We start from the raw sequence: 25,281 nt of genomic DNA on the forward strand, positions 1-25,281 counted from the left end.
AGTTGGGCTCCATGCTGGGTGTGGAACCTACTTTAAATTTTTTTTAGAAAGAGCTGCTCTTTCTTAAATCTTTTAGATCAGCCCTCCCCGGGTCAGCAGAGTAGGTAGACATGAAGGTGAGGGGCATGGAGGCACCTGCTGGGAATGGAGCTGTCTGACTGGAGCCTGCCTGAAAGACACTCAGAGTAAGTTTTGTGCCCCCCAATTTTGTCCTAGGAGCTTTGCCTGACAAAGGAGACCTAATGCACGACCCAGCCATGGATGAGGAGCTGGAACGACTGTAAGTGTCAGGTGGGAAGAGGCTGCCCCCTTGTGGGAAGGCTATACCTCAGTCGGACCTGGCAGTGTCCTATTGTGGGTGACAGTGCTTGTCCGCAACATCCCCATCATTCAGGGAAGGGTTTGGGCGCCAGCAGAGGCCTGAGGTAGCCTCTCTTTGAGTCCTTTGGGAATACAGCCCATGGTTTCATCCAGATTCAAGAGTGAGCATGGAGGTCCTGGTCTCTAGAGAGGAAGCACCTGGCTGCCTTCTGGGCTTCTTCCCTCCTTCAGGCTTGTCCAGATCCCAGGCCTGGTCAACTCGGCCACTGCCAATCCGGAGGCCAGCTGCCTGCCTTCCCGAACCCCTCCCCGGGTTGGCTCCCCCTGGAGACCCCTCCATCATGCCCGCAAGATGGATGCAGAGAGCGATGGCTCCACTGAAGAGACGGACGAGTCCGAGACTTGAGTCTGAAGGGTCCTGTCCACAACGCCTGTATCCAGCTCCCACCTACCTAGCCCTTGGGACTCCCAGCCATCCTCCTCTCCCACTCCTGTGCCATGCTGCCCTCTGCTGGTGAAAAGCTTGAATAACAACAGCCCAAGCCCAAAGACCAGCCAGAGGGGTTCTGGTATCAGCCAAGCCAAGCAGTGACCCTGAAAAGTAACAGCCTACTCTCCTTGGCTCTGTCAGCCTCTGTGCTTTAGGCAGGCCCCAAGCTGACAGCAGACTGAGCTGAAGCCACCAGGAGGTGACTTGGCTTTAGTCTTTTGCTGACAGTCCCTGCATAAAGGTGGTCTCCTCACAGCAACTCCAGGAAGGGGAGAGACCATGAATAACCATGCAGGGCCTTGCATGGTCAAGGGCAACACCAGTGATGCAAGTATGGGGTGGACATAAACATGGTAGCCTTCTGCTGGAGGAAGAGCCACTACCATGATAGGATGAAGGGTAGGCAAGAAGACAATTCCACTTTCAAAAACTGCTTCAAGTCTCCTCTGTGTCTAATAGTTAAGTATGTTAAATGAATAAAGTCCCTTGTATCCAGTAAGTGGTGAGTCTAAAGCCACTACACTGAGCGGGTGAAGGGAAGGGGCGAGTTTGGGTTTTGGGTGCTGAGTCCCAGCTATCCTAGCAGGACTGGGAGGCAGGGGCCAGAGGACCACTCAAGCCTGGAGACGAGCCTCAGATGAGCCAAGAGGGATTCAACTCGGGCACAGGACAGCAGCCTCTCAAAGGAAAGATGCTCACAGCTGGAATGGGCCTTCAGAAAACAAGCCCAGAGGGTTCGAGGCCAGGTTCAGAACTCAAAAGACGCTGACCCCAAAGGGTTAGCACTGCAGAGTCTTCTAGCCAGAGTTTCATTAAACATTTGTTAAGCAGCTGCTCGAGACTGGGACAGTGGGGATGCAGCCATGGGCAGGCCTGAGGAAGACAAGCTTCCAGCCAAGACTGGAGGAAGGTTAAGGACAGGTGGTCTTCAAGTTCCCGAAATGGGCAGTTGTCTAGAAAGTAAAAGCCACTCGGGGACCCAAGCAGAGCAGCCTGCCTCCTAAGCCAGGGGTCATCTCACTGGGCACACACATTATCCTGGGCTCATCCCTGCCCAGAGAAGCCCCCCTAAATAGTTTCAGGAACTGGCTCCCAGAGCCCTGGAGTGCCAGGCCAGAGCTGGAAGTTCCAGTCCTACTGAAGCTCCAAGTCACGTGAACTCTCCAGGCCCATCCTCCTCTCCAGCCTCTGGCTGATTGACAGCTCAGAAATCCTGGTGTGCATCCGAATCACATGGGGAGCTTGTTTACGATGCAAGTTAACCAAGTTCCAGCTTGCGGTGGGGCACAGAAATCTGGATTATGAACCCTCCAGAGGACTCCAGAGCCGGAGGCCCAGACCCACACTTTGGAAATCAGTAACTAAAAGTCCCCATGGCCCCCTCTGCCCATCCTTTCTAATCATCCATCTCCCAGACCAGTGGTTTATACCTGTACCCTGAGGACCCCTAAGGTGCCATATGTATTCCAGGAGTCCCTACAAGGGAAAAGAGTTGCCAAGCCCGGGGGTAATACACACCCACACCCTTTCTTCCTGGATTTAAAATGGTTCCATTAAGGCTGTACATTTCATTTGTCTTTAAACTCCACTGAGAAGCACACCCCAGTCAAGCTGACTGCTGGGATGAGGTCCAGAGCTGCTAGGCTGCTCACCTGCCCACAGCAGTATGGCTCAGTAGATGAGTTAAAGGGCCAACTAACACCAGCTCTTTCCTCCGCGTGCAACAGGGTGGTGAGGTCGAGGCTGCACCGGACCTCGCGGCAGCACAGGGCCAAGGAGCCAGGGGCCTTTGGCTTTCAGAGAAGAGACAAGCTGGAGGCCCTGGAGAGAGTGCCCTCAGCTTCAGCACCGACGCCCTACCCATATCGGTGGGAGCCCAGAGAGTGAGGCCAGGGGCCTGCGCTGGGCAGGGAGGCAAGGATCCAGAGAGGACACTACTTGATTCAGATCAACAGTGGCCCTGGGCCCTGTCAAGGCTTTATTTGACACCACTCTGTTTCAATACAAACAGTCCAGAAAGAAAGTCAAGTCCCTTTGGGGGGGGGGGGGGGGGGGGGGTAGGGAAGAATGGTCTGTGTTGCTTGGGAGCCCAACCCCAAACCCACAGGGGGCAGGGTGGGCCCAGACTGTCAGCACAGCAGGGGAAGATGGCACCAAGGATGACACAGTACATGGCCTAGTGGCCAGGGGGCAAGGCGTGCAGCTCTGTAGGTGCCTCAAGCTCTCAGTGGTGGGGTGCTGTCCAGGCCCCCCTAAGACCAGGATGACACAGAAGAAAGTTGAGCCCCAAGAGCCTGTTTCTGTCCCTCATGTCCTCTGCTTCCTTGGCCAGCATTACGCTCACAGCATCCAGAGCAGGGCACAGGGCAGATGAGACCCACCATGGCCACACCAAGCAGGGGAAGAAGGGACAGAGGGTCCTGTGCTCCACAATAGATGGTATGGAAGGACTCCGAGACACCCAGGAGAAGTATCCCTCAAGTGATCACTGTAAAAAGGGGTGGTGAGACAGGAGAAGATCACTCGGGCCTCAAGTCTGATCCCAAATGAAACCTTTCAGTAGCGGGTAAAGTTTCTAGCCCTTAAGAAGGCCCAGACGAAGGTCCTTCCCCTCCCCTGCCCTCTCCTGGGACCCAGAAGAGGCCACTGGAGCAGCCTCCCTACCCTGGGGCTGGTCTATAGCAGAACTCTTTCTAGACCTGCCCACTGGTTCCAGAGGATGGGGACCAAACCCCAGACAACCTGGAAGGATCCTAGAGCTGGCCAAAAAGCCTTACACTTCTCACTTTCCCTACTTGGGGAAGGGCTGGGCCCAGAATAAACCCTCCTGAGGAAACTCCTCCCCTCGCTCCCAGTGTGGCAGGACGAGCAGCAGCTTGGGGGCAGGACCAAAGGACAGTAATCTAGCACACAGGGGAGGGGGTATGAGGGGAGGAGAATAAAAGGGCTCAGTCTACAGGCTGAGGTGAAGGCTGGAACCACCCATCCCCCTCACCCGAGATCCTCAAAGGCCACCCCACTCACACACAACACATATAAAGTAACAATTCCTCCCCAGCTTCCACAAGGCAAGCGCCCCTGGCCTTGGAATCATGGGGGGTTTGCTGCTGTCGCCACCATATGCCTGAGCCGTGGCACCTGGATCAGTAGGAACCATAGCGATCCTGGGGAGAGGGAAAGAAAAAACAAAGTCAGTCTCTCACCTGCAGCTTTCCTGCAACACGCCCCTGCAAGACTAGGGTACTCCGGGGAATCAGGCACCAATCTCACATGGCAGAGACTGTTTTGTATTTTATTGTGACTCAGGAAAGGGGTTGTGACAAGATCCCAAGGGGGAAGCCCTGCCTAATCTTGAAGCTGGGGAGGGAGGAGAGAGAGAAGTAAGGTGACAAGGCTGCGGAAATCCGTGCAGACATGGCAGCATCTTAGGGAGGCCGAGCCCTGGTACCAAGCTCAAAGGAAGGAAGCTGCCTCTCCAGGAAAAGAAAAGGCTCTCTTTCAGGCTCAGGAGCTACCCAGCAGCAGTGTCTGGATGTGGTGGAGGCGGCCAACCCCCAAGCACTACTCTATAGCGCTTTACCCTCCCGCCCCAGGTCAAGCAGCCCTAGCCTCACCTGCAAAGAATTCATCACGCCATTGGCCAGCACAGCCATCTTCCCGGCCACAGACTTGACACCCTGCTTAAACTGGGCAATGTCAGCTGTGGGGAGCACGTTGCCCAGAGATACGCTACCTGTAAAAGCAAGGGAAAGGGTAGTCTGGAAGCCCTGCAGGAAGCCCTTCCCAGCCCACAGGGCCCTCCAGCTCTGCCCACGGGCCTTGCCTGGCATGCACCTTACCGCCAGGGCCCTACCTGCTCCATGAGCTCCATCCATGTCCCCGAAGAGGTCAGAAGAGCTGATGGCACTACTACCCGAGAGCTGCTGGAGACGAGACCTGGCTTCATGCTGTGGTGAAGAAAGGGAAAGACCTGGAGATCTTTTGGCCGATGAGTCAAGCACTCCTTATCGGCCAAGACACCCTGGTGCTAAAGCCCAAAGCAGTGGCAAGGAGGAAGCTCTTACTCCACCTGCTGCCTCCAGGCTCAGGGTGGACAACCCTACTTACCTCGGCATCCACCTCCCGCCCAAAGAACATGTCCGATGAGATGGCTTTGGCTCCTGCAAATTTCTGACGTGCTTCACTGGACTCGAGGCCTGAGCTCCGGCTTTCCACTTCCCTTCTGTTTGTGACTCTGAGGGGTGGATGTGGGATAGCTCTGATCCTTCCCATTACTGTCAGAGCCTAGTATTACTAATCCCATTACTAACAGAGGCCAAAAAAAGCACCAGTGGCCTTCTGTGGATGCTTACAATGGCCCACCTGGCTATGGCTCTGGGCCCTCTCCCCTGGACAAGGCCCTTCTCTTCTCCACACCGAAGCCAAGGCACAGACAGCTTACGTTCACTCTACTAGGTGGCATGGAAATACATTAGGGTTCTGCCCCAAACCACTAGAGCTTCGTCAAAGTCTCGGATGTCCGAGGATCACTACTGCCAGTCTACTCCTAGTTACAAGTGGCCTAACACTACAGTGACCGTATGTCTCAGCTGGCCTGAGTTTATACCTACTCTTCTGGCATTTCCACTCTCAAAAGCATCCCAGTGTGGACCTAAAAGTGTATGGTCACTCCTATCTACCACTGACGAGCAGAGACACTGGCCTAGGTGCTTTGTAAGTTTCATTACTTTTAATCCTTCCAACGGCCCTGTGAAGTCATTACTTATGTCCCCCATTTTACAAATGTTGTGCGGGTAATTTGTTAGTTAAACATTGCCCAGACTGACATAAGATAGGCTTTTAAAAAAACAAGGAACATGGTGGCCAGAGACACATACCCCTGAGTGTTCAGGACTGAAGCACAAAATCAGGCCCCTCTTGCCAGAGAAACAGATCTTGAACAAAAGAAGCTGCTAGGCTTTCTGTGATGATAAAGCAAAATTCAAACCAAAGCCTAATTCCTGTACTACCTAATCTTGGTAGCCACTAGCCACATGTGGCTACTTAAATTTATTAAAATTAAGTTACAAATTTCAGTTCTTCAGTTACAATGGCCACATCTGAGGAGCTCAGTAGGCACACAGTCAGTGGTCATCACACTGGACAGTGCAGGTACAGAATTTCCATCACCACAGAAAAATCCTACGGGACAGTGTTGCCCCTGCCCACTCCACCTTTCTGAAATAGGCCGGATGCTTGAGACGGTCACTTCTGGCTCCTTCTCCTCCATCCTGTCCATACCCCAGGCGGTATCTGTATCCCAGCGGGAACTGAAACTTTCCCCCAAGGAAAAGGGGTTGTCCTTGTACCTAGTGAGACAGTAGAGTAGCTCAGAGAAGCCTGATGAGGAACATGGTGGCCAAGTCTGCACCCCAACAACAGCCTTACTTTGGGGGTCCAGAGGCGAAAGTACCGACATCATCAAACAAGTCCAGCTGCGAGCGGGAGGATTTTGCACTCACTGGGGTTTCCTGCTCAATCACCTGCATCTCAGACAGCACCGAGTGGGAGACAGAGCTGTGGAGACAAGCAGAGCCAGGCCCAAGGGCAGGTATGAGCAACAGTGTCACTACACAAGAGAAGATGCCCAGCTGCTGGCAGAAACCTGGGTTCTCTTTCACTGGGCATCACCCAGAGCCGTCTCCCCCTGCCTGTGCACAGGCACAGGGCCAGACCCAGCAGGGAGTGCTAGGAACCCCGCTGAGCTGGAGCACACGCTCAACGGTGCACACATCAGCTTTGTTTTCTCAAAGCAGGGCTTCCCTCACAAAGCACCGTTTGCCTGTTATAATTTTAATGAGGATGTGCACCAAATGATAGCGCTCTTTTGCCCTTGGAAACAACTCAGCAGACTTGCTGTATCATAAGCCGCATCCTTCACCCAGATGAACACATACACATGGAAAAGATGAAAAATGCCCCAGAACCAGGGAAAGGAGTCCGATGGCATCAAAGAATGAGTCCTTAATTGTCCTAACCCTACACCACCCCGCCTTTTTTTTTGAAAGATGAAAGTATTTCAAAGTACACAGCCTGGCTATATGCACGAAGCCCTGGGACTGCTGTATGGTATCCCAGTGAGAAGAGGCAGTGAGTTGGGCAAGAGGTACTAACTCTTCATGCCTCACTTTCATCCTGTGTCATGCTCCACAGAGGCATTTTAAGGATTAATTTCACTTAAGTAAACTCATTAAAAAAAATCTCAAAAAACAAACAAACAAAAAAAACACTATAGCTTTTAGCTGACAGAACCCCAAACAGTGAATATTTTACAATAGGGCATTAAACAGAGTTGGCAGAGTTTAAATAAAGATTCTATTGCACTGCAAAAAAAGAAAAAAGAAAAAAGAAAACAACAGCTGAAAAAATTGTTCATACCCTTTAACCCAGTAATTCCTGTGACCAAAACAGGGAAGGGGAGGAGATCTAAAGTCCTTCCTGGGAGTAAAATTTTATGTTTCTCTGATTAGCTGTGGGTTACACAAGCAGCACACAGACTGAAATGGAATAATTTAAATCTAACTAGTACGTGTTCTGAAAGATTAAGCAGAAATAGCCAGCCTTATCTTCTTTCAGAGAAGTGGAGTATAAAGGCCCTGAATGCTGAATTTGCCATCAGTAGTTCTATGTTCAAAATCTAGTGGTGCCAATTACTAGATTCGTGGGCTTCGGGCAAGTTGCTTACTTGCTGTAAGTCAATTCTCTCACCTGTGAAAAGACATAGTAATACCTCCTGCACAGGACTGTTGTATTTAAGTAAATAAAGCCAATGGCAGAGCTCACACCCCCTCGAAAGAAAGAGCCAGCACTTAGCACAAGCCCGCTGTAGCCAGGATTGCTGGCCCCAGTGCTGTCTGATGTTCCGATTTTTAAGCGAGATCAAAAGTCTAGTGTTACCGAAATCTCTAAACGTGAGCTCTTAGTGTAAAGCAAACAAAATGCATAATAGAACTGGTTTGCAGTCTTTGTTTTGTTTTTAAGAAACCACAGCAACACAAACCCAGTGGTCCTGAAATAGGAAGGATATTGTCAATGCCAAAGGGCATTGTCTGGGGGTATTTCCAGGCGTTAGCGTGTCTGGCAGCAATGGCCTTTAGTGGACAGGGCTTAAGAATGCTAAAAGCCTTGTAATTCTTAGGGAGGTCTTGAAAAATAAAGAAATGTCCCACCAAAAGTGCCATTAGCACCCCCATTACACAACACACCCTACCCTCTTGGGTATATCAAACAAGCATCTGATCCTGTGTTTCCTTCATTTAACAAACACTAAGCATATACCTACTCTGTGACAAACATTGTACTAGGCCACTTTAAGACAATAAGCAAAACCATCTATCTGTTTAGCCTCGGAGGAAGACTGAGCCTAAAAACCCAAACTGCTGGGAAGGATTTGCAGCGGCTCTGGGGAGAACAGCGGCACTTCCCTGCCACACCCCAGAGCTGAGCCTCACCTGCGGGACACCAAGCCCATGCCCAACCTCTCTGCCTGTTCTCGCTTCTTCCCTTCCAGATTCTGTAGCTTCTTCTCCTCCTTCTTACGGTCAATCTGGAGTTCCTGGTAGGCCAGGCGCATAGAGGCAACCCTTGGAGGGAACAAACATGTCAGGGGCAGACACCCATCCTGACCTGTCCTACCTGCCCACCCAACCCCACGGGAGCTGAGGTCCCTCTGGCAAACACTCACATGGACTCCTCAGCCTGCTTCTTGGCATCAGCTGCCTGCTGCTCACGGAGCTTCTCTGCCACCTGGGCCTGCCGCTCGATCTCACTGAAGCTCTGGCTGCTCACCTTCTGGGCCCCTAGGCCTTTCTTGGCACCCAGCTGGGAGGAGAATCATGGGATGAGGGTCTCGCCGACCAAAATGTCTTTGGTTTCCTCCCAAGCATGGGTCCTCTAGCCACACCCACAAAGAAAGCATTCCTTCCTAAGTTCAGGTAAAAACTAGGAGCCCAGCCAGCATGGTCAAGAGGGACAACAGTGGTTCTGCTGGAGCTGGGCATGAGGTGGCTCACACAACAGCAGAAGCTTCAGGGCTGACCAGGCCCAGTATGTGCCAGGCACTCAATGTGCACAGTCTCAAAGACTCTTCCCAGGAGCCCCTTGAAGACAGGCATCTTGACAGCCCTTTCATTGATAAAGTTCAGAAAAGTACCTTTGCTAAAGTCATACAGCCAGTAAGCGGCAGGGTCAAGGGGTGAATCCAGCTATTTGATGCCAGCTCCTAACCATCACCATACTGCCTCTCTCCACCTACCCCTTTCTTAGCGGCTGCTGGCTTCTTCTTGCCAATGAGGGAGGTTCTCGGTTCTGTGTGAGAAAGAAGATGGGGCATGAGTGAACACAAAGGGAGGTCAGAGACAGCAGCTCAACCCATACCATGCAGCTTCTTGGCAAGAGCTTCTAGGCAACAGCTTCAGGCAGAGGAAGGCAGAGCTGCCACCCACCGGTTCCAACCAACGGCATTAGGATAGTCCAAGCCAAAGACAGACAAAGTTAGGGGAGGTTACAGACTCCCAGCAGACTGACACAAGAACCTAGACCCAAAGTACCAGAGATAGTCACAGTCCCTGAACCAACACAAAGACTACGAGGCAGGGAGGCAGATGTTAAATGCCAGCCTCAGCTCCTACAGCAGGGAGCTGACATGCAAGGGGCTGAGATCCCCAAAACAGCTGTTGGTTACCTCTGGCAGGAAGGGCCCCTTTAGGTGACAGACACATGGACTCTAGAGAAAAAGACTTGCAGCTAACAAGGGGCCCACCCCAGAGCCTCCATACAGCTCCCAAGCCCAGAGGCCAAAGTTCTTCCCAGAGGGCTCTAGAGTCTCACTTTAGACCAAGCCACGCCAGCCTTCTCATGGGGTTTCACAGTCATTCCATTAGCTTCCCGCCCCAACCCCCAAGGGTCAACAGAACAACAGAGATCAGCAAATACTGTCCAAACCTGAACCGAGACTAAAGAACACTAAGGAAAGTAAAAAAGAGCTGAAAGGCCAAGGACAAGCTAAGAAAGGAGCTTTGCCTCCAGCTGTGAGAGCTACACCCCTATCCCATGAAATGGACCAGACAGGCCAATCCTGCCTCAGACCCCAGGGTTAGGTGTCCAATCCTGGCTCCCCACACTTTGGCCAGACCCAGCTCCACATCCAGAGGCAGACCCCAGGCCTTGTACACCAGCTTCCAGGTTCATCAATTCAAAGGCCCTGGTGCTAAAGTCCTTGCAGTTGATGCCACAGCCACCAATACAATCCCAGTCCCCACTCCAGAGAGGTCAAATGCTGTTTCCTGGGGCCTCAGTCCACATGACCAGGCAGCACCAGATCCAAAAAGAGCCCTAGAGGCTCACCCTCTCTCAGTCACCCCACACCTGCCAGGTAGCATACTGACCTAGAGAGGCTTTGGGTGAGGTGCCAAGCAGGTCCATGTTGGGGCCGTGCTCCGGCTCTGTGGATGCAATGGTGGGAATTAGGTCTAAGGCACAAGCTTGCTTCCCTTAACGGGAAGTGATGGGACAAAAATGGGGAAGACTGGCTTTCCTCAGCTTGCTGAGGCCACCAAAAGATGAAAGGGATCCTCCAAGGGATTGAATGATGATTCAATCCTCCAAGGGATTGAAATGAATCCTAGCCCACTGAGAAATATAGGAACCCCCACACATACACATACTTTTATCCCCTTGGCCAGGTGTCCCATTCTTAGCTCCAAGTCCTTTGCCAAGACTAGGGCACTTGGTTGAAATCCAGACTGAACTCACGTGCCAGGCTACTGATCTCTGTAGAAGGGGCTGGCTCCTGGGTCTCTGCTAGGTCAGGGGCTGGTTCTTTCCAGGCAGGGGGCTGAAAAAGAGGCCATATCACAGAAGCTTTGATGAGCTATTTCTATTGGCAAGGTGTATGAAGAATCTAAAGGTACCTTGTGGGTATAAGGCTCTCCTCCAAGCCCATGAGAAATGGAGACTAGAATTTAATGACTACTGCTGTTGACTATGGAAGAAAGAAACAGGAAATTAACAGTCACCTCCACCCTTCCACTATTTACTTACAGCCAGAGCCTGTTCCCTAATTTCACGACTAACAACTATTAGGCACTTATCACATGCCAAGCACAAGTCTAACGGCTTTTCACATATAAATACATTCAATGATCACAACAAACCCTATGAGGTAGATACATCTCTTTTAGAGACGCAGGTTTTGACAGGTAAAGTGACTTAGCCACCATCCTAGAAATGCTAAAGACAGGAGGAGCAGGAATTCAAACTAAGAGAGTCTGACTTCAGCACCCAGTGCCAGTAGATGAGAAACCTCCTCCCAGGGGTGGGTTGCTGATGAGAGAGTCCTTTCCCTGTCCCCAACTGCAGTGGCTTTCTTATGGGGAAAGAATCCAGGAAAAGTTGTCTGGAACCCCTGACATCTTTTGAGCCCTCAAGAAGCTGGTCCTCCTCCCTACTATCCCAGTTTACAGGGGTCCATTCCTTAGGAGGGCCATACTGTACGCCTACTCATGAGAGGAAGAAACATCTGGACCTACCAAGCAGTGGGCCCCAGACACTCTCTGTCTGAAGTATTACACCAAGGTGAATGGACTCCATGCCCATGATCACAGAAGGCCTTGGCCTTGGTTAAGTAAACCACCTGCCAACATCATGAGAAACATTCCTTGTGGGCACTCACTTGAGTGTGTTCCGTGAAGAAATCAGAGTCCTTCTTCTCTGGGGAGTGACTGGGAGCACTACTCATATTGTCTATCCAAAGCTAGAAGGAAGAAGACACCCTTGAAACCCAGGGCTCTGAATATTCCCACTCACCCCACGACCCTAGCCCCAGGGAACAGGCACTTACATCAGTGCCATGCCTAGCCAGGGCTGCACTCCCCAGCTGCCGGATCTTTTCCCGATACATCTGAGCAGCTCGGCTATTATATTTGGTGTTGGCATCACTGGCTGTACATCCATGTTGGCGGAAGAAAGCTGTCTGGGGAGCAAAGAAGAGAGGAGAGTATGCTACAGGTGATTCCCCCAAAGCAAAAGAGGCACCTCCTTGTAACAGTCCAATTATTATTTACACACAATACACCCTACTGACACAGGCAGTTTTTCACAGAGGTAAAGTTCCTCAGAAATTCCTGCAGAAAAACAACCTCCCATCCTCAGAGATGACTGACTGAACCTCAGCCCTTACTCAACCCTGCCTGAGGATAGCATGCCATACCCATCATACTTGTGATCTAGGCTCACAAGATCTGGATGACTGTGGAGGCCCCAACTCCCCTAGCCTTTCCCCCAAGAACATCTGTCCAGTTTTGTTGAATCCAAAGCCTATTTGAGATGAACAATAACCAATTTCCAAGTTTAGAGAATAGTGTGCAGTGTTGGTATAGACCAGAAAATCCTCTGAAAAGAGATAGTGACAGGGCCCTCCTAGGAAGACACTGTAAAGTTACTACCCAAGCAGAAGAATGGGAGCGGGGAAGATGGTAAGAAGGAGCTTTACCGCGTTGGCATTCCCGCCGACCTGCATACACCTCAGCTGGAACCAGTTCCAGTTGGAATCCAACTCTGTGGACCTGTGTGCAAGGGCTGCGTGTCACCCACCAGCAGGTATCAGGAGACGCTTCCCTGGCAGACCCACACCTGTCATTTGGCCTGGGGCTTCAGTAGGCGCCCAGGAAACATTAATCAGCCACCACCCTACTTCCTCCACTCTAACTTGTCTATGAAAAAGTTTGCTCTTCAATTGTCTAGTCAAAAAGGTGCTAATTATTTTCCAGATCCAAAACGGGGTCGAATTCTCAGGCACTCAAGCTTGAATTTGGCTTTCCCCTTAAGGACAGTCATAGTCTCACTTCAGACATACTCGACCAACATTCAGCAACAAGGTCAGTGCAGCTAACTTCTCCCCCAAAATGAATACTCTGAGTGTCAAGTTTAACCAACAGAAAAGAAGGATATTTTAACCCAGACACGGAGACAAACTGCCTATGTGACAAGGGGCCCACACAGGCGGCTCCCTCCGGTGCTGATCCACCGGACCCCTCCCTGGCCGGGCAGTCGAGGCAGCTACTCTCCCTTACTGAGCACACAGCCCCGGCCGGCCGGGTAGAAGCACAGCAGCCGCAAGATGACCCCACCTGATGAAGCTGAGATGAACGCCCAGGGAGCGGTGCACCCCGGAGCAGTCAATGCACAAGAAAACACCATATGTGATGCTGGCCCAACTCGGATTCTTGGCGCCACAGTCGAAGCAGGCCTGGGTGGAGGAGGCGATGAGCCAATGGTCAGGGGCCCCGAGTCGAGGCCGGGCGCTGACACGCCAGGGAAACAGCCCACGCCCGCCCCTCTCCCTCCCTCAGGCCCCAGGGGAGACGGGAGAGTCCCATCTCCGCCGGCGCCAGACCCCGCGCGCCTCCCGCTCGCGCACCTTGTTGGTCGGAATCCCGCGAAGCCGTTTAAAAAGAGTCTGGATTTCGGTCTTGCTCGGTTCCGCCGCCATTTTCTCTCCTTCCCAGACCCCAGCGCGACCGACGGGTCCTGTCGCGGGCCAATCCGCGGCCGGGAAGGCGGGGCACCGGGTCGGCTCCTGCAGTGCCCCCACCCGCCGGGGGCGGAGCGATTTGTCCCGCTCTGGGCCAATGAGCGGCCGGCGGAACCGGAGCGGAGACCGCAGCAGCCCCGGGCTCTACAATGGTCGCCGGACCCACGCCGCGCCACGCCAGGGGCCAATCCGCAGCCGGGGCGGAGCGACGGCTCGCGGGCGGGCCCAAACCTTGCCGGAGCGCCACCGGGACGCCCCGCCACCCCCGGAAGGTGGTGCGACCTTCCAGAAGGGGAGGGCTGCGAGGCCGGGGGCCGGTGGCCAGGGGTCTCAGATGGGGCCAGTTCCCGATGGATGAGTGATGATTAACAGCCCTACCAAGCACTTATGGTCCCACCGGCCTGAACGGGAAGACAAACTGTCTGGGCCCCCGTCCAGCCCAGAACTCAGTAGTCAGCCTCCAGCCTTGGCGGGCTCACACCAAACCCAATCTCGAGTACCTCCCACCCCAGATTAGGGTCCCGAAGTTCCAGAGCAGATACCAAACTGGCAAACCTTTTTCCATGACATACTCTTAGACCCACACACCTCCCCACTCAGTGTCTCCAGATGCCCTCTGCAGTCTGGCAAGGGTGGAGTATCAGAAAAGATGCACACACACCTGACAGTGCGCTTTTTTTTTTTTTTTCTCCAACTTTAATACACACTAAAACAAGTCACAGGAGAGTGCTCCTAGCCCAGAACTACACTCACCACCCCAAGACCACCCCAGGAATCCCAAAACACTGAGACCAGGAACTGGGTCCACGGCTCCTGGGGAGACCCATGCATTCCTGGAGAGGCCCAGGCACCCCTGAGCCCTTCTGTCACCTCCTGACCTCCCTATCTTCCCCTCAGGCTAGATTCAGTTGGCCCTTCCCTACCAGTCCCTTCCTAGATGCAGGCCGCCCCCCTCCCTGGGACCCAGGACTTCCTTCCTCCTCAAGGGACAGAAGGGCAGCAGGGGGCACCATGGTCCAGGGTCCTCGGGTCGGCTGTCCAAGAGAAGCTGGGCTCTGAGGCAGGGTGGAGAAACGCTGCAGAAGGTCTGTCAAGGCAGATCAGGCCCCCACACACTCCACGTAATTGGCAGGGTACAGACCGATGCGGCCACTCTGCAACTGGCCCTGGCACCAGCCCTGCTCATCCTCCTCGCTCATCTTCAGCAGCTCCTCCCCTGGGGGAAGGAGGATTAGTCACGGCCAATTGCCCTGGCCCAGCTCGCTTCTGCAACTGGGTCAAGGACTGAGGGAGAGGGGACAGTAGGAGAACCCAGCTAGAAGAGGAGACCTGTCTCAGGCAAAGGGAGGTCAAAGTCAGCAAGCCACTCCACCTCAGACCCTGAATGCATCAAGCAGGCCCAAGCTGGTGACTTTGAGAGGCAGGTGAGGGCTCAGAGCAGACACTCTGACTCCTGGGGGCTGGACCCAGAGTAGCCTTAAGAATCAGAGAACTGGGGCGCCTCGGTGGCTCAGTTGGTTAACTGTCCAACTCTTGGTTTCAGCTCAGGTCATGATCTCATGGTTCGGGAGTTTGAGCCTCATGTCGGGCTCTGCACTAGCAGCATGGAGCCTACTTGGGATTCTCTCTCCTGCTCTCTCTCTCTCTCTGCCCCTCCCCTTCCCCCCAAAATTAATCAATAATAAACATTAAAAAAGAGAGAGAGAATCAGAGAACTGGTCCTTGGGAGGTAAACATTAGGCTTTCCTTTCCCACACCCCTGCTCAAGTTATAAAGGAAGGAAGGGGGAAGCTGAAGCCTGGAAAGGAACAGGAAAGGGGTCCCTGGGTACCTGCTCGGAAGCTCAGCTCATCAGCTTCCTGGCCAGCGTAGTCATAGAGTGCCCGCACCCGCACCCCTGTGGCAGCCTTCCGAGTGTTCTCCTCATCTGACCACTCCTCATCCTGCCCACCGCTAGAGACAGGAGACAGAAGTGGACAGGCTCAGGGCCCGAGAACCACCTTGAGCAAGAGAGCCTAGGACTCAGGGCCAAGGGCTCACCCTCTGGAAGAATCCTGGGAGAGGCAGGTGGGGAGAAACTGAAAAATCCCAGTCTGAGCTCTGCCACACATGCCTGTGAGCTTGGTGCATTTCCTGCCACACAGGGCTGATGTGAGCAGTAGACAAGAGGGACCATGGGAAACGCCTGGCAAATCTAAACCACCATGAACACCGGCATCCTTGTAACTACTGAGTAGGTCCTGAGGTTCCTGGCACCAATTTTCAACCCCACTTTGGGTGTGAGAGGAATGAAGGGAAGGAGACAGAGGGAAAGAAGGCAGGGCAGGGGGCAGAGATCTTTCCTTCCCACAGCCAGGTTTCTGGCTCTTACCCTGCGGACCCCAGGGACTGGGGTGGGGGTGCAGCGCCATCTCTCGTGGGCACAATGCTGGTCAGAGTAACCTCATCAGGGCTCCGGCCACCCTTCTCCTTCCTGCTAATCGTCCTCTGTGTATCCAAGGACCACTCCTATGGGGACAGTGCTTAGGCTCAGACTGGGCCGTGGGGCTGTGGAGGCAGCCGGAGCCATTCAGACCTTCACCTACTTCATCCCAAGCCCTAGCCTCCCTCCTCAGGTCCAGGCTGAGCCCCCCACACCTCCCATACCTCAAACTGTGGCCAGTTCATGGCCATGCCTGGCCCGTGGGTGCTGCGCCACCAGCGCAGATCCTCTTCGTCACTGGCTGCCTCGATGCCCTGATGCAGGTCTCGGTGGAGTTCCTGGAACCTGTGACCCGAAGCACAGCCTCACACCGGGGAACCCCGAGCCCCAGCACCGCCCCCCAAACTCATTGCACCTGGCCAGAGCCTGGGGGAGATGGAGGAGACCCAGCGTTGCCCAGACCTCCAGGCCCACCTCGCAGGCCATACCTCTCACTGCTGGAGAGGTCGAGGTGCTGGTGTAAGGTAAGCAGCATATCCTTGAAGAACAGAAGCCGCTGGCGCTCCGCGGCCTGGCAGGTCTCGAAGGCCTGCTCCATGTCTTCCATGTAGCGCGGGGTGTAGCGATGCAGCTCCGCCAGCGTCTGCTCATACTGGGTTTTCATCTGGGTGGGACAGGAGGGGCCCGGTGAGGACAAGACCTTCTTCCACTCAGGACTCCGCTCGTGTTTACTGAGCGCCGCCATGGGCGAGAGACCCCGGGCTAGGCACCGGCAGCAATCATTCTACAGACCCAGCTCCTGCCCTCCAAGACCCCAGCAGCCTAACAAGGGAGGTCACACTTGGGCAGAGCAGCTTTGAGAGTCTGGTGAGCGAGGATGGAGAGTGAGGTGAGGGTCAACCTATAGGGAGCGGTGGGCGGAACGGGGAAAGGCTTCATGGAGGAGGTAGAAACGGAGCAGCAGATACGCAGAGCTGGAGGAACGGGTGCTCTGGAAGAGCAGGCCACATGAGAGCCTGTCCCAGGCAGGATGCGGTGGAAGGAGCTGGAAGGTCTCCTCAACTGCTAAGCTCCTCCCAACACCCAAAACTGCACCGCTTCTTTCCCTGGGTAAAGCATCATCTTTTCTCTGGGTCCTCTTTTATTTTTTTTTTTAAATTTTTTTTTTCAACGTTTATTTATTTTTGGGACAGAGAGAGACAGAGCATGAACGGGGGAGGGGCAGAGAGAGAGGGAGACACAGAATCAGAAACAGGCTCCAGGCTCTGAGCCATCAGCCCAGAGCCCGACGCGGGGCTCGAACTCACGGACCGCGAGATCGTGACCTGGCTGAAGTCGGACGCTTAACCGACTGCGCCACCCAGGCGCCCCTCTCTGGGTCCTCTTTTAAATGATGACCTGGAGAAGAGGTGGCAGGTGAGGAAGAGGGCTGGGAAAGGCATGTCGGCCGCCCGGTACCTTCTCAGCCTCCTTGGTGCAGCGTTCCACCCGCTCCTGCAGCTTGCGCAGCTGCTCCTGGGAGACGGCGCTGTCTGCCTTTGCGTGGCTCTCCCGAGTCTGGGCTGTCTTCTCCTCCTTCCGGGCCGCATGGTAGCTCTTCTTGGACGCCTCAACCTGGCACGCACGGGGACAAGTCTGGACCCTGCGCGCCAAGCCCCGGCCCCGGTGGCCCAGGGCGGATTCAGGAAGGGACCCACCCCTCCCAGGCTCACCTCCTTCAGCCTCTTTAGCCAGGGCTTCTGGGCCTTGCGGAAGCCATCCTCGGCGGCCCGGCTCTCGCGGAAGCCACCCAGCACTGGCCGGTGGAAGGCCCCCCGCTGCCAGGAGCGCACCCGCTCGCTGTCCTGCCCCTGAAGCTTCTCCCGCACCTCCAGGTGCAGCGCACTCAGCCTCTCAGCTGCCGTGAAGAAGGCGTGCCAGGCCTTCTCCAGCGTGCCGTACTGGGGGCCTGCAGGGAGGAAGGGGCTTGGGCCAGGCCAGGGACGTCACCAGAAACCAGCCCACCCCCTCTCACTGGGTGCTGCGCCGGGCACCAGGCACAGAGGGAATGCAGAGATGAACAACAAAGATGTCAGCTGCTGCTTTATCGGTATCTACTCTGTGCCTCGATATACGAGATCTCACTGAATCTTTATCCACCACCATGCAGAGAATGTCGTGGTCAACATTTAACAGACAACAAACAGCAGCCCAGAAAAGTGAAGTTAACTGCCCAAAGCATTACAGCTACAAGTCGAACTGAGAATCAAACCCTGTATGAACCACTATACTTTATTGTCCCAAAGGGAAGAACTAGCCTCTGCCCTCAAGGAATGCAGCTGGTTAGGATGGAAAGATCCAAGCTCTTGAGTCAGAAGACCTAGGTTCAAGCTTTAGCTCTTCCTAGCTGTGTGACCTCAGGCAAGTCACTAAGCGTCTCTGAACTTCTGGATTCTCCTCTAGAAAATGTATAGAACAGGACTGTCTCCATCACGGGGCTGTTACAAATATCAAAATAAGTGATGACCATACTTTGCAAACTCTTAACAGCACAACTGTAAGAATAACCAGGAGGCTCTTCGCTCTTCAAAGGGAAGGCAGACATGGAAGCCTCAAGCTTTCCATAAGAGGTGCAAAAACGAATCTGCCTTGTCTGATCTCCCTACCCTCAGTGGCCCTCTGCTCCTGGCTAGGCCCAAGCGCGGCCTCACCCTTTTCCACGGTGCCCCTCCACTTGCGGGCCCAATCAGCCAGCTGCTGGGCATAGGCCTTCTCGATGCGGGCGCGCTCCTGGAAACAGCTGATCAGATCCCCACATAGCCGATGCCCGTCCTCCACCCGCTGCACGGTCCTCCTGTAGTTGCCAGCCTGGGGCAGACGGGAGAAAGGCAGTGTCTCCAGGGAGAAGCCCCACCCAGGGCTGGGGCTGACAGCTAGCCTCCTCCCTGGAGAGGTGGCTGGGCCCAGAGTGGAGTGGGTACCCCCAAACCTAGGACCCAGCTGCTCACCTCCCAGAAACTGCCCTCTAGGGCCTCCCCTCCAGCGTCTTCCTCTGGGGCCATGGTGTCCCTGCAGCACGGAATGGTGGCGGACTGGGGCTGTGGAGAGCAGAGGGGTAAGCAGGGAAGCCTGATATACACTTTTGGGGAGAGAAGAAGATCCTCTCCTATCCCTGGGCTTTGTCCCCACTACCATCCCCACCATCTAAGGAACTGTCAGAGCTAGGACTTAGCAGGTAGACGTCTGGAAGGCCCCGGGAGGGGCTGGGATAGGAGAAAGGGTGGCCACTTCAAATCTCTTCCTCATGCCATGAGTCTGCCCACCCCCTCCCCCACCCAGCCTCATTCCACCTACCGGGGGGGCCTACAGATCACTTCAGGGACCTGGGCGTCCAACTCTTAAAGCTTCAACCGTGATTCTGCCTTGAAGCTGACAAAAGCAAAAAAGCAAAGCAGGGGGTGAGGGCAGGGACTTAGAGCGTCCAGGGCGGTGCCCAGCTCCCCCGATATAGCAACTGCTGTCAGAAGCGCCAGATTCCAGCCAGGAGAATGCCAGGCGGGTCACACGATCCAGCAGGGGATTAGGCGGCAGGCGGGGTGGGTGGTGGGCAGAGGGCCCTGCTGCCCCCGCCCCCCACCCAACTACAGATGAGAAAAGAGGATACCTGCCCAAGCCAGGCGCCATCGCCTTTGCTTGAACAACAAGGAGACCCTTTACCAGACGAGGCCAAGTCAGAGGGTTCCCGGCCACACTCCAGTAGCTCCCTTTGCCAGCAAGAGCAGACTGGGGGCCAAGAGGCCCGAATCCTATCTTGGCCAAGAAGCTTGAACAAGTGCATTTTACTGTCCTCCTAAGGAAGCCTTGGCTCCCTCCTAAGATGGAAATTTTGCCTCCTGGTCTTCTGTGCCAGGGCTGGTTTAAGACTCAAACCAGGAAGGGGTGCCTGGGTGGCTCAGTCGGTTGAGCATCCGACTTCAGCTCAGGTCATGATCTCGTGGTTCATGGGTTCGAGCCTTGCGTCGGGCTCTATGCTGACAGCTAAGAGCCTGGAGCCTACTTTGGATTCTGTGTCTCCCTCTCTCTCTGTCCCTCCCCTGTTCGCTCTTTGTCTCTCTCTCAAAAATAAATAAACATTAAAATAAAATTAAATTTTAAAAAAAGACTCAAACCAGGAGGGGCACCTGGGTGGCTCAATCCGTTAAGCGTCCAACTCTTGATTTCCGTTCAGGTCACGATCTCAAGGTTTGAGCCCCACGTTGGGCTCTGTGCTGATGGTGCGGAACCTGCTAGGGATTCTATCTCTCTCCCTCTCTCTGCCCTTCCCACGAGCTCTCTAGCTCTCTCTCAAAATAAATAAATTAATTAATTTAAAAAAAAAAAAGACTCAAACCAGGCAATGAGCAAGAAATATGAGGGCCTGACAGTCACAAGGGACATTCATCCTGTTCCACAGCATCCACTGAGGTCCCACAAGCCTCCATGAGTAATGAGTAATTCAGCCCCGCCCTCAAAAAGCCCAGAGTCTGGGGCAGAATGGGAGGAGTCAGACAGGTGACCAGGCACTTGTAAGAGTGTGCTCCAGAATTGTAGAGGAGGGCAAGGCGGATTCCAACCCCAAAGCCACCACCCCAGAGGTTAGAGGACACAATGGCACGCGGCCACTCCCCTCCTGACCCTTGGCAGGGTCTCAGCTGTCCCTAGCACTGACTCAAGCCCCTAGAAGGAAACTGCTTCCTCCTCTGAGCAGGCCCAAGGGACACCACGAGGCCCAGGACACAGTATGTGCCCTCTGCCCCCAAATCAGGACTCTATCACACTGCTCCCCTCCAAACGGACAAACAACTATCCATCCTTCAAAACTCAAATTGAGGCATCTTCACAGTCTCCCCCACCCCACTGCCCCATCCCCATTTACACAGCCCCTTGTGAGCCCTCAGTCCAGTTATATATGATATGTTCCATTGGGTTGTGACTGACAGGGCAGAATCTGTCCCCAGTCGTTGACAGAGGTGGTCCAATTTGTGTTTGTTCAGGCATTGGAGTTAGCAGTTGAATGAAGAACCAAACGACATCTACCTAAAGACCAGGGAACCTGATGGCTAGAGCAGCTGTGAGAAAGCTTGCCTGAAGTGGGATCCAGCCCTAATAGCTCGGAGAGAGAGCTGAGGCCTGCAGTGGATGGAGGTGTCTGGGTACAGAGCAGGAGAGGGACGGAGCAGCTGGTCCGCAAGGGTCCTCGGCACTTCACCTTGCTTCCTCTTGAATCTGCCCCATTTACCCAGAAAGGACTTGCCAACCAGATGGAGAGAAACAGAGCCACAGCTGTAAATCACAGAGCCTTCAGAGCTGTCCCAGTGAGGTATCCAGGGGCCCGGGCCCCCTGCCTGCTCCAGCCTCCAGGCTTGGCTCCCGGGAGAGCTGCCCCCCACCCGTTCCCTCTCTCTAGCCCCAGAACAGAGCAAGCTGTGTGTGCTTGCTGGCACTGCTCCCTCCCGCCTCCCAGAGCAAACACAAGCCCAGAGTCCCAGGCACAGCCAGGCCCCGCAGCCCTGGCTAGATCCAGCCGTGGGGGTGGGCAGTGCAAACCATGGCCCCTGTTGAGGAGAGCCAGCACCTTGTGCCTCCTGACTTCAGCAGAGACCCAGATTGGTCCCCAGAACACACTCTGCCACCCGCAAGAGCTCAGAAAGCTAATAATGAACGCTTCCCAGCCAGGGTAGCCAGTACCTACTGGGCCTGCAGAAGTCTGCTGCGGCTTGGCAGGGCCTCCTCATAACTGCCTGGGCCAAGGTAAGGGAGTCCTGAGCCTCAGGGAAGAACCCACTCGCCCTACCTAAGGCAGGTAGGTACCCCCCCACCTGGGCGCAGACCAGCCCCTACCCTTCCCAGAAGCTGGGGGCATGCCACTGGGAGGGAGCACTGCCACCCTGCCCTGCCCATCCTCCTGAGTCACAGGCTGCGCCCAAGGGTTTCTTCTCCCAGCAGCCCCTCCCCATCCTCCCTAAGCCCTAAGATGTGAAGGCTCAGGAGTGGGCGGCCCATTGGTCCAGAGAGTGGTGCCTAGGCTAGAGCGGTTGGGACCAGCAGCCAGAGCCGCCCCAGAGGGTGGGGGAAGGGGTGGCGCAGGGAGAGGGGAGGAGGCAGGGCCAGGGAGGGGCATAACAAAGGGGCACTTTTGGAAACCCGACCTGCAGCCCGAGGTGCCTGCTCCCTGATGACGCACTCCAAACCCGGAGCCTCCACACCAGACCTCGGAGCCCAGGGGCTGCCCGTCTCTGGCCTCAACCCTTTTGGACGGCGCCCTTCGACCGGCCCTCTTGCCGGCCCGGAGCTACACAACTCGGAGCCGGTGGAGCCCACGCGGAGCGGCCGGGCCAAGGCCTAACCATGGAGGCTTTAGGATTTGTTGGCCAAACTTGTTGAACTTGGTCTCGGCGGGGGTGGGGCCAGTCGATCACCGCTGAGGGGAGGGGGCGCACCCTGCCGGGACAGCCCGGCCGTGGACTCCGGAAGGTGACCCGGGATAGCGGCCCAGGAATTAGGGCTCTTTGCAGAGAGCGAAGGGTCCCCGGGCAGCGGGGCCCCCAAAGGGCGTTTGGCGGCCTTTGAAAAGCCCTAGGAGATGGTGTGCCCCTCCACCCCCGACGTCCCCGTCTCCACTGCCAGCCTGGGAAATTGCGGGGTGCGCGGCGCAGCAGATGAGACGCCCGCTCCACTCGGCGGCACCTATTCCTGTCCCCGCACGGAGTTGGGTAGCCGCGGGTTCCCAGAGCGGGAGTCGGTCCCATTGCAAACTTTAGGAGCGGGAGGAGAGGGCGGGCTCTCCCGCCGCCGCCTCCCCGTGGTTCCCGCCGGGGCAGCACTCACCGCGTCCTCCCTGGGCGTCTCGGAGGGTGGGGGTCCGACCACGCTCCGGCCAGAGTCCTGCCGCTCTCGGGCCGGGGCCGCCGCCTCCCGGAGCGCGCCCGGCCCTCCCCCGGGAAGCCCGGCCCCCGGCCCCGCCCTCTCCTCGCCGCCGCGGCCCCAACCCCACCCGCCACAGGCTGGGGCGCAGGGGCTGCAGGCATCGCGGCGACCGGCTGCTCCTCGAGCGCGGGCCGTGGGTATCGACTCTAACAGGAGAAGCGCCAGGGCCCGCTCCCCAGGGTGGCGCCGCGTCGCTCTATAGGGAGTCAGATTTCGGCTTTGCCCTTACCGGCCTTTGCAGAGCCTGGGAGACTCGTGGAAGGGGGAAGGGATAGGGCCTGCCGTGGCACCCCTTGGAGGGAGGCCTCGGGTCTACACTGCCTTCCATTTTATTTGCTGAGCATAGCTTTCTTAGAAGTTCGTTCCAGCGAGGCTCACAACCATCCTCTTTTAAGCATTAGGATTCCCATTGTACAGATGCAGAAACTGAGGCTCAGAGACCTTCCTCAGCTTGCAAGAGATCTGTAGTCGGGCAAGACCCTGAACTCCAAACCCGTGCCCTTTCCATGTGCAGCCCTGCCTGCCAATCTGGAGGCGCATTCTGTGGACTGGGTAGGACACGCGATGGGGGTGGGGCAAAAAGGCATGAGCTCCTCCCGCTCCGTGTTCTTATTCCCAGATTTTGTACCAAGATTCATTCTTAAATCCCTTCGTCCTTCCACTCCCTTTGTCAGTCACCAGCCTTGGTAGATTTTTCCAGATCGCCACGATACCACCCGACTCTTAGGAAGTCCCTTCTTCCTCACCCCCTTAGCCCCCACCCCGGGATTTTTTCGCAGCCAGCCCGTCTGTTATTTATATCCACTGGAGCGGTCCAAGAATGTTCCTAGGCTGACCTAATCGCCACCTGCTTGACCTCCCGGTCCCACCCTACCCCCCCCCCCCCCCCGCGGATCCCTTTTGGGCCGGGAGACCCGGCAACCGAGCCCTCCCCCTAGCAGAAGAGAGGGGGCACGGGCGGGCTAGCAGGGTCCGAGGCACCGGGCGCTCAGAGGGTCCAGAGGGTGCAAAATCCCTCGGGGAATGGGAAGCCGCCTCGGACTCCAAGGAGTGCGCCCCCAGGGGGACGGTGCGGTGCTCTGGAAAGCCAAAGGCCAGGCTGTTCTCTCTCCAGCACGTACTCTTGGTCCCCACTCCCCGCCCCTCCACCACTCCCTGAGGAGCGTGAGTGTGTGTGCGCGGATTTTTAAACTGCAGCTTTAAAAATAGCAGAAGTATGTTGTTTCTGAATCCGAGAGGAGTCACTGACGCGTTCTTTACGCAGATAAATCCGCTCATGAAATGGAAAAGGGCCCTGAAGAGAATGAATGAGGGTAATTTCAGGTGGTAGTATTAGCCGCTGAGGATTGAGTTACTCCCCAGTCCTGGCAGGAGGGTGAAAATGGGCATCCAGGACATACCGTGTTTGGCAAATCCTACCTGAGTAGTGGATCCTGGCCTTGTCGCTCACAGGGTGTGTACTCAGCAGGATGTGGCTTCTGAAACCAGTTTCAACACCTAGTCTCTGTTGGGGCATGAAAAAGCCACTTTTCTCCATATTTCTGTTTCTACCTCTATGAAACACGACGTGTGACCCGGCTGACCTCCCAAATGGGCCATGTGCCCTAGCTAATTAATGATCATAAAAGCTGTAAATGAGAGGAGCTGGGGTAATATATAATGACAGCTATAGTGTTCCGTACTATTTTAAATCAGTTAATATCCCACCTAGTGCCTCGAGGCCTTTAGGCACCTAGACAGAAAGTGTGAAAACACAAGAATGAAATTAATTACAGGAACCGCCTCTTAAAACCCCATTAAAAATAAAGGCTGCAAGCCAGACTGGCACCTGGGGAAGCCAGGCCAGAGACAGACTCCGTAAACAAGGCTGTTCGTCAGATCTCAAGGAGAAGGAGATATGGAGTGGAAAGCATCTGGGTTCCCTTAGATTCAAATCTGGAAGCTGAAAGCAGAAACGTTGCGGCTGATTTTAAATGCCCCTAAGGTACTGCAGGGAGAAAAAATAAACCAAAACCCAGAGCACACTGAGCTGCTTCAAAGGTGAAAGGAGACAGAGCTGCCTCAGGAAAGCCAGGCCCCTGCTAGTGCTGCCTGCTGGGCTCAGATTTCTATGCCCTGTAGCCAGAAAGCCCCGGCACACTCACATGGCCCTATGAGCGCAACACCCAACTTGAACGGAGTTCAAGATGAGATGCCTGAGGGGCACCTGGGTGGCTCAGTCGGTTAAGTGTCCAACTCCTGGTTTTGGCTCAGGTCATGATCTCACGGTTTGGGAGTCGAGCCCACATCAGGCTCTGTGCTGACAGGGGGAGCCTGCTTGGGAGTCTGTCTGCCTTCCTTCTCAGTCCCTCCCCCATTCGCATGGTCTCTGTCTCTCTCAAAATAAAAATAAATAAACTTAAAAAAAAAAAAAGATGAGATGCTCTAGGTCAGAGGGCTGGATAGACAGAAACCTAGAAAGGCAGCTTGGTTCAGGGCACCAGGGGTGGGGGGGTCTGGGGGGGTGCAGATTGGTCCAAAGCCCAAGCTCAC

At 55.0% G+C, this 25,281-nt stretch overlaps 3 protein-coding genes across 10 annotated transcripts in view; 1 reads left to right on the forward strand and 2 right to left on the reverse strand.

The window, feature by feature from the left end:
* CSTPP1 (centriolar satellite-associated tubulin polyglutamylase complex regulator 1) overlaps window positions 1-2,822 on the forward strand; it is a 200,746-nt gene extending 197,924 nt beyond the window's left edge. Inside the window, exons 8-9 of one of the 2 annotated variants that reach the window (XM_047877065.1) lie at window positions 217-280; window positions 2,539-2,822. In XM_047877065.1, the coding sequence (XP_047733021.1) occupies window positions 217-280; window positions 2,539-2,698 (224 nt within the window). In that variant the 3' untranslated portion in view covers window positions 2,699-2,822. Of the gene's footprint in view, window positions 1-216; window positions 281-552; window positions 1,308-2,538 lie in introns of those variants that run through there. The other variant, XM_047877064.1, reaches the window with a different exon arrangement.
* ARFGAP2 (ADP ribosylation factor GTPase activating protein 2) lies at window positions 2,754-13,435 on the reverse strand. 5 transcript variants are annotated; one of them, XM_047877061.1, is made up of 17 exons: window positions 13,269-13,420; window positions 12,979-13,097; window positions 12,342-12,414; window positions 11,691-11,822; window positions 11,523-11,603; window positions 10,604-10,685; window positions 10,237-10,293; window positions 9,534-9,551; window positions 9,105-9,157; window positions 8,535-8,671; window positions 8,302-8,433; window positions 6,239-6,367; window positions 6,025-6,159; window positions 4,919-5,045; window positions 4,665-4,758; window positions 4,426-4,544; window positions 2,754-3,975 (listed from the first exon to the last, which is right to left on the reverse strand). In XM_047877061.1, exons 1-17 carry the CDS (start codon window positions 13,338-13,340, stop codon window positions 3,955-3,957), a joined length of 1,581 nt encoding a protein of 526 aa, XP_047733017.1. In that variant the 5' UTR covers window positions 13,341-13,420; the 3' UTR covers window positions 2,754-3,954. The 5 variants fall into 5 exon arrangements, 4 of the variants coding, with proteins under 4 accessions (XP_047733017.1, XP_047733016.1, XP_047733018.1 ...); XM_047877060.1 differs by having other exon boundaries at window positions 9,534-9,575; XM_047877062.1 differs by lacking the exon at window positions 9,534-9,551 and having other exon boundaries at window positions 13,269-13,416.
* A 642-nt stretch (window positions 13,436-14,077) lies between these two features.
* Window positions 14,078-23,194, reverse strand: PACSIN3 (protein kinase C and casein kinase substrate in neurons 3). Of its 3 annotated transcripts, none has more exons than XM_047823974.1 (11): window positions 22,979-23,194; window positions 19,138-19,212; window positions 18,792-18,881; window positions 18,495-18,651; window positions 17,517-17,752; window positions 17,263-17,418; window positions 16,293-16,468; window positions 16,029-16,149; window positions 15,754-15,890; window positions 15,214-15,335; window positions 14,078-14,598 (listed from the first exon to the last, which is right to left on the reverse strand). In XM_047823974.1, exons 3-11 carry the CDS (start codon window positions 18,843-18,845, stop codon window positions 14,483-14,485), a joined length of 1,275 nt encoding a protein of 424 aa, XP_047679930.1. In that variant the 5' UTR covers window positions 18,846-18,881; window positions 19,138-19,212; window positions 22,979-23,194; the 3' UTR covers window positions 14,078-14,482. The 3 variants fall into 3 exon arrangements, with proteins under 3 accessions (XP_047679930.1, XP_047679928.1, XP_047679929.1); XM_047823972.1 differs by lacking the exon at window positions 22,979-23,194 and adding an exon at window positions 22,651-22,777; XM_047823973.1 differs by lacking the exon at window positions 22,979-23,194 and adding an exon at window positions 21,972-22,605.
* Window positions 23,195-25,281: the final 2,087 nt, after the last annotated feature.

Source organism: Prionailurus viverrinus, chromosome D1, assembly GCF_022837055.1.
Source record: "Prionailurus viverrinus isolate Anna chromosome D1, UM_Priviv_1.0, whole genome shotgun sequence".
Lineage (NCBI taxonomy): Eukaryota > Metazoa > Chordata > Mammalia > Carnivora > Felidae > Prionailurus > Prionailurus viverrinus.

Excerpts from the sequence above, each read along its gene's own strand:
- ARFGAP2 (XM_047877060.1), bottom strand. The coding sequence starts at position 13,340 with ATGGCGGCGGAACCGAGCAAGACCGAAATCCAGACTCTTTTTAAACGG. Across the intron at positions 11,823-12,341 it reads TCGGCGGGAATGCCAACGCG|ACAGCTTTCTTCCGCCAACA; the intron begins GTAAAGCTCCTT and ends TTTGCTCCCCAG. Across the intron at positions 9,576-10,236 it reads CTCACCCAAAGCCTCTCTAG|AGTCCATGTGTCTGTCACCT; the intron begins GTCAGTATGCTA and ends CTTTTTCTCTAG.
- PACSIN3 (XM_047823974.1), bottom strand. The coding sequence starts at position 18,845 with ATGGCCCCAGAGGAAGACGCTGGAGGGGAGGCCCTAGAGGGCAGTTTC. Across the intron at positions 15,891-16,028 it reads TGAACTGGCCACAGTTTGAG|GAGTGGTCCTTGGATACACA; the intron begins GTATGGGAGGTG and ends CTGTCCCCATAG. Across the intron at positions 15,336-15,753 it reads CAGTCCCTGGGGTCCGCAGG|CGGTGGGCAGGATGAGGAGT; the intron begins GTAAGAGCCAGA and ends TCCTGTCTCTAG.